Genomic DNA, 7,072 nt, shown 5'->3' with positions numbered 1-7,072 from the left:
ACATAAGGTCCTCATGAGTCAGAGTTGACTCAAAGGCAGCTCATGTGGCTTAGACAAGCACTTGAGAGTTTGCAAAAAAGCGTGGAGTCCACGTTCATTAGATAAGGATAAAATATTACTCCACAATGAACCTCAGAGAAAGAATCGATAGACCAACACATGTGCATGAGAACAGATGAGTGTATGTATATGCCTGTACACACACGTATGTTGGAAAGGTACATGCATGTATGGCATGTACACATACCCAGGGAGGATACACGCATATATATGCATAGACACACATACATTGGGAGGATGCATGCGTGTATATGGATGTAGACACACATACACGTTAGGACAGGACAGCTTCTCCCTCATGAGTGACACTAGATTAAAGACATTACTAGTCTCTCCCTTCTTGGATAATTTCATCCGAACAGCTGCTGAGCAGATAAAGGACACGGAAGGAATTGGTTCGCTCGCATTGAGTATCTGCAATGACAAACACAGTCTCTTCCACAGCAGGGACAGGTCCAGAGGGCTCTTGGATGCCTTGATCCAAAGAAAAACATCACTGCTGCTACAGCCACAAATGCATGGCTGCGAAGGAGGGACAGGCACACCTTGTACACAAACTCACACACGTATGCAAGTGTATACATGCCGCCTGCAAAGGCATTGGTATGCAGAGAAATGCTCAGATCATCCTATCAACCCTTCACGTGGAATACTGTTCCCACAGAGAACTGTGGGCTGCATATACTCATTCACGAGAGTGAGCTCCTGGCAGTGTTGAAGAAGCCGTCTGAGGGGGCAAGGGGAGGGTCCAGACTGTCCATCGGGCGACGTAAGAGTTCCTCCACATGCCTCGCGACATCCATGGTCTCGTCCAGGTCAATGTCTCCATCCTGGTCGAGGACGGGGTCAGGGCTGGCAAAGAGAGAGGGGCTGTCAGAGGGAGCTGGCATGTCTTCCAGGCCTAAGCCCAATTCCCTCTCGAATCAGTCTCGTGGGAACAGAACCATTCTGGCTGGACAGCCCACCTAAGCTGAGTAATAGTCGCTGGCTCTTTGGGAGACACCCCAGTTGTAGTCTCATCTCCTGCCACTGCATTGAGTGGCCTTATGGAATCCACTTCCCTCTCCTTGTCTTCATCTGAGAAAAAGAGGAGGCTGGGCCAGTGAGCTCTGGCCACCTAGACACTACTCGATTAAATCACAGGCACCATTCAGCGAGAGGCCCTGGGTGGCACAAACTGTTAAGCACTTGGACTAGCTGAAAAGTTGGCGGTTTGAACCCACCCAGAGGCACCTCAGAAGACAAACCTGGTAATCTGCTTCTGAAACGTCACAGCCTTGGAAACCCTAGGGAACTGTTCTACTCTGCACGCACAGGGTCACCGTGAGTTGGAATGACCTTGGCAACTAACAACAACATCCAGTAAGCACCTACAACAGCCAAGTCATTCAGCCACATTCCTCTTCTTTTCACAGCCACCTGTGAGGCAGGTATTTATTCCCATTTGGTAAAGAAGGAAACTGAGCTCAGCCATGTTAGGAAACTTGCTCAGAGCTGCCTGGCTAGTAGGTCATGAAGTCAGGATTGGAACCCTAGTCTGTGGCTCCCAGGCCTGAGGTCGTCCCACTGCAGCCTGCTGCCTCCAGCCCCTCCACTCAGAAAAGACTTCATTCCCCACCCTGGGGACTCCTGAGGAAGGAGCAATGGGTATCCCCACGCCCACCTCCCTCCTAGTAACCACCCAACCAGCTGCCTCCAAGTTGACTTCGACTCAGGATGACTTTGTGTGTCAGCAGAACTGTGCTCCACAGGATTTTGAGTTTTTCAGAAATAGGTCACCAGGCCTTTCTTTCAGGTAGCAGATGAGTGAGTTAACCACTTGCAACAACCCCATTAACAGCTACTATGTGTCAAGACCCTAAAGGAGCTCTGGTGGCATAGTGGGTAAGGCATTTGGTTACTAACCAGAAGGTCAGTTGTTCAAATCCACCAGCTGCTCCGTGGGAAGATGAGGCAACCTACTTTTGGTTTTGGTTTGGTTTATGGGTCAATCCCTTAGACCCTCACTCTCGCCAAGTGCTTTACCTGCGTGGTCTCATTTAATCCTCACCCCAACCCCATGAAGTGGGTCATCTTGCTTTCACTGCACAGATGAGGAAATGGGACATCAGAGAGGTTCAGTCATTTTTCCAGGGTCACACAGCTAGTCAGTACCAGAAACAAGACTTGGATTCTGCCATACATAGCTTCAAAATAAATGCTCCATGCTCTTTGCTGGCTGATTCTCACCCACCCTGCACCTGGGCACATGAAGGCCTAGCCTGGGCAGTCTTGGGTCTAGAGGAGCTCCAGATTCCTTTGCCCACCAACCGTCCAGGGTCCAGCCTGAGGTCAAGTCCCCGGTGCCTCCCTGCAGACCCCCATGAGAACACCACCTACTTCTGTGGGTACATGTTATAGTGAGCCTGGGGGCACACAGCTGGGGACGGGGCCTGGTCCATGTACGTGGCGCTGCCCCCGGCAGAGTCTGCAGACGCATTCACGAACCTGCGGGAGCAAGTAGAGCTGATGTGGGAGGGGGCTCGGAGGGACTTCACATCTTTTTGGGGCTGTAGGACAAAGTGCCCCACGTGGCCACTGCTACCGGCCACATCATGATGGAGCCCAGTTCCCTCCCCAGGGCTAAGCTGGGTGTCCCAGAACGCAGAGTGCATGGGTGGGAAGGATGAGAGGGGCAGAGGTGTCAGGTAAAGAGCCTGGGGAGGAGAAAGGCAGCAGGAGACCCAGACCTGGACCCTAGGCACTTACTCAGGGACCACTTGCTTGATCTGTGGCTTCACGTATCCGTCAACGGCTTTAGCTGCCAAAGGGAGAACGGTGGTGAGACACAGTCTCTGGGAGCTGCCCCTGTGGAGTCGAAGCCTCCCCACGTCCCTCCAAGCAGTCTGCCCCCGACCCACATCGCCTGCAGCCTCTGCAGGGATGAGATTAACTAAGGATCCCCAAAACATCTGCTGATGGACCCAGCCTGAGGTTCACCAAGACCATTGGCTTTAACTTATCTCTCCTCCCGGTTCCTTTCGCACCCCCAACCATGCCAAGGCAACAAAATCAACAACAGAACAAACCCAACCGATGGATTTGGGACAGGCTGAGGAGAAAAAAAGCTGTCCATTTTGCTCTCTACACTCAGTGTGGGGGGAGGTCTGAGGGTGGAGGGTGCTGAAAGCTTCCGAGGCAGTGCCAGCAGTGCCTTCTCTGTAGGTCTGAATGAGCCCGGCTCTTCCCTGCAGTGCTACACCTGTTCCTCTAGGGGTGCGTGAGCGAGAACCCACCCAGCTCTGTGCTCTGCAGACAAGAGAGCTGGGCTGCGGGTTTCTCTCACCCCCTCCTCAGCTGTGAGCCAGGGAAGCTCGTCCACCCTCCCACGGAGCAAAACCCACAGGGGAAGTGGCCCCTCGGCTCTGCAGCAGGACCCTGTGGCGAGACGTACCTAGCACCGGGGTGTAGTACTTGGAAAAGACCTCATCCTTGGGGCGGTCAGGGAACACGTAAATGAGATAGTTCAGATCCCCCAGGCGGTCTGCCAGGGACCGGATGGAGAAATCCCGCGTGGTGAACGGCTTCAGGTTCCACAGGTTGCGGTCAGCTGTGGAAAACACCACCTCACTCCCATAGCCCACCACCAGCAGAAGAGGACCAGTGATGTGAGATGTTAAGGCAGGTTTGCAGGGAAGCCTAAGTTTCTGTAGGTCCCCAGCTAGCACTGCAACCCCAGCCCCTGTGGTCTTCAGCATGGGGCAAGGAGGCAGCTACAGGAACTTTCACAGGGCAAGTAGATACCAGCAAGGCTAGAACACGGTGGAAAGGGAAAGTATGAAACTGCTGGAGGACCCACACATCTAGGGGCCATGGGGCCAATGGCTTTGGGTTCTTCAAACAGAAACAGATAGAAAGGGAATGCATTTCTTTCTGAGTAACACTCCTCCCACTCTGAGCTCGGGTCCCACCTTCCCAGCAAGTACCTTCTCAGGACACAGGCTCAGTGGGGAGTGGGGCACAAGGAAATGGAAGACAGGGCTACTGGGGCTAGAGTGTGGCTAAAACAGGGGCACTCACGAGAGTCAAACTTCCAGGCAATAGTGATGCCCCCAATTTCTGAGTCACTAAAGCGCAACAAGAAAGTTCCATCGGGCTTGTTGATGAGCAGATCATGGGCCTGTTGCTTATTCACAAAACCTAGGATGGCCCTGGGTGCATGGAGCATACAGACAGGGTCACTGCTGGGCCCACAGCCACGAGCAGCCTCCTGGTTCCTGTATTCCCCCACATCTCACCCGTCGTTCCAATGGGGCTTGTGATGCTTCTTCAGCACCTCCATTACACCATCAAACCACTGCCAGAAGGTGTAGTTCCAGCCCGGCAAGTTCTCCTGAGAACCCCCAGGAAACACCAAGTCAAGTGGTCTGGCAGCCAGCCAATGTCTGCTTGTCCCTACCCGTCTGCTCCCCATTCTTCACCTCCTACTTGCCCCCCCCCACATTCTAGCAGATAGTCCACTAAGAGACACAGCCCCCAGCCCATACAAAAGGGAACTAGAGAGTAAACTCCCATCCTGCTTCTAAGACAGAGGAACCCAGACAATCCCATGAGAGGAGGGAGGTGGTGGTGGTGGCAGTTGCCATCAAGTAGATTCCGATTCATGGCAACCTCATGTCTGGAGAGTAGAACTGCTCCACAGGGTTTTCAAGGCTGTGACCTTTCGGAAGCAGATCCAAGCCTTTCTTCCCAAGTGCCTCGGGTAGGTTTGAACCATCAGCCTTAAGCATTTGTGCCACCCAGGGACTCAACTGCAGAGGGTGAGGGGACTGTGCTAGATGCAAAGAACTGTCAGGGCTGGATGGGACCTCCAAAGTCATTTGTGCCCAACCCCATCAATTTACGGATGAGGAAACTGAGGCACACAGAAGGGTAGGGCCACGGCAAATCAGTTAATAGATCTAGGGCTAGATCCTGACTTCCAGGTGCTCTCTCCTTCTTCCATCCTCGCTTAGCTCTCCCGCTGAGCACAAGGCCCCAGGCTGCATTCCTCAGGGTATGAGGCCATCTCCTTTGACTGCAGGAGAGGCTGATTGGGGTGGAGATGGGGAGCTGGCCCTGGGCAGTAGTACCCTGTCTGTGAGGTGGGGAGGGTGGCAGGAAACTGTTGGTCCTAAGCAGGCAGCTAGCAGCCACAGTCCTCACCCTGTTGAACTGGGACCAGGACACGGACATGTTGTTGTAGTCCTCCAAGTTGTTGCTGCTGCTGTTGAACAGCTTCTGTGCCAGGAACACGAGGTTCTCCTTGGTCAGGCCCCGGTGGCTCTGTACTTCTGCCTTGAACTTCATGTTGAGGGCCTCACACAGCTGTGGCCAGAGCACTTTGTCCAGCACAGCAAATGGCACCCTGCCCTGAGAGGGAAAAGAAAGGGGAAAAAGGCAGATTAAGGGTGTTGGAAACAGTTCTCTCTCTTACGTGCATGCATACACACACACACACACACACACACACACACACACTCCAAGAGACAGAGAAACTAAGAAAGCACTAGAAAAAGAGATACAGATACAAGGCGAAAGAAACACAGGGGATGGGGCAAGAAGGGTGACACGCAGGGATAGAAACCCAGACCAGGGGACTGAGGATAGAGATTGGGAAACAAAATCCAAAGGAAGATCAAAGACCAGAGCCCATAGAGCCCACAGGGTTTTCAAGGACTCACAGACTAGGAGCTCCAATCTAGTAAACCTGGAGCCCAAGCTTGAGTCTCAAGGACGTACCCAAGGGCAGTAGCCCTCACTATCAGCTGCCCTTCTCACCTCACCTCACCTCAGCTCTGGACTGGTCCTGGGGTGGTGACAGGCCACTCAATAGGAGACCAAAGGGTGGAGGTTGACCCTGAGCAGAGGCCTGGGGCCCAAGGCAGGGTTCCTACAGGGACTCACCGGCTCAGCAAAGGCGTTGTCCCACAACACAGTGGCAGTGGCATTGTGGTCCTGACTTCCATGAACAATGACAACCACGGGAAGGGACAGGGTCTGTGGGAGTCCAAGTAATGAGAGTGGTGGCGGTGTGACCGCCATCTTGCCCTCCTCTTGAGGCAAGACTCTCAATCCTCATACCTCATCCACCAGTCCAACTGTACGTCCCCCACCAACAAAACAAAAACCAACAAAAATAATATAAACTGTCTCTCCTTGGCCCATTGCCTAAGTTTTGATTTTAACCTAGCAACCAGGTACCAAATTGACTCCAAATCATGGCGACCCCATAGGTGTCAGGGTGGAACTGCTCCCCATAAGGTTTTCAAAGGCTGATTTTTCAGAAGTAAATTACCAGGCCTTTCTTCTGAAATGTGTCTGTGTGGACTTGAACCTCCAACCTGTTGATTAGTGGCCAAGTGCACTAACCACATGTGGGAGCCTCACCTTCACCTGGAACACAAGCTCATTGCCGCCAACACTGAACTGAGACTCGAACAGCACCGTGAATTTCTCCTCCGTCACAGACTCTGCACCCCGCCGGTCAGCACGCTTGATCCTCTTTAGCGACTGTAAGGTGGGAAGTCAGAGAAGACAGGGAGACAGTGGCTGGTTGTAAGGACTCAGCTCTGAGCAAACCTTCCCTCCTAGGGGTAGGGCCTGTTCTCACCATGTTTCTGAAGTGGGCGCTGAGGGTGCCTGTGGCTTGGTGATACTCCATCACACAGCAGTTGTTCAAGATCTCCCCACTGCACTCGCTGCAAAGGAGAGGGGCACCCAGCTCACACAGGCCTGCCTAGACTGTGGTCTGGGATTCACTCCAGAAAACCCCTGCCCCCATCCTCTACACCTGGGGTCTAATGGGCTTACAGTCCTCTCCATCAACCTGAGAGTGACCAAAGGTCTTCAGGAGTAAGATCTGGGTCGCTACAGTAGGTTAAAAATTCCTTGGCCAGGCCCTAATATTTGGTATAAATAGACTACCAAGCATAATTCAAAATGCACCAACAGCAGAAGAAAAACCAGATGATTGGGACCTTCTAAAAATTAA

At 52.8% G+C, this 7,072-nt stretch overlaps 1 protein-coding gene across 1 annotated transcript in view; it reads right to left on the bottom strand.

The window, feature by feature from the left end:
* Positions 1-749: 749 nt before the first annotated feature.
* LOC103198052 (signal transducer and activator of transcription 5A) overlaps positions 750-7,072 on the bottom strand; it is a 23,254-nt gene continuing 16,931 nt past the window's right edge. Inside the window, exons 9-18 of the mRNA XM_007942156.2 lie at positions 6,692-6,779; positions 6,469-6,591; positions 5,986-6,078; positions 5,245-5,451; positions 4,338-4,432; positions 4,120-4,250; positions 3,494-3,649; positions 2,809-2,860; positions 2,440-2,547; positions 750-912 (exon numbers count right to left, since the gene is read on the bottom strand). Coding sequence (XP_007940347.1) covers positions 750-912; positions 2,440-2,547; positions 2,809-2,860; positions 3,494-3,649; positions 4,120-4,250; positions 4,338-4,432; positions 5,245-5,451; positions 5,986-6,078; positions 6,469-6,591; positions 6,692-6,779 — 1,216 coding nt within the window. The remainder of the gene's footprint in view (positions 913-2,439; positions 2,548-2,808; positions 2,861-3,493; positions 3,650-4,119; positions 4,251-4,337; positions 4,433-5,244; positions 5,452-5,985; positions 6,079-6,468; positions 6,592-6,691; positions 6,780-7,072) is intronic.

Source organism: Orycteropus afer, unplaced genomic scaffold, assembly GCF_000298275.1.
Source record: "Orycteropus afer afer isolate SDZICR_OR568_19922 unplaced genomic scaffold, OryAfe1.0 scaffold00085, whole genome shotgun sequence".
NCBI classification, from domain to species: domain Eukaryota; kingdom Metazoa; phylum Chordata; class Mammalia; order Tubulidentata; family Orycteropodidae; genus Orycteropus; species Orycteropus afer.
The sequence above is the reverse complement of the archived record's forward strand: the minus strand, read 5'-3'. Positions and strand labels throughout refer to the sequence as shown.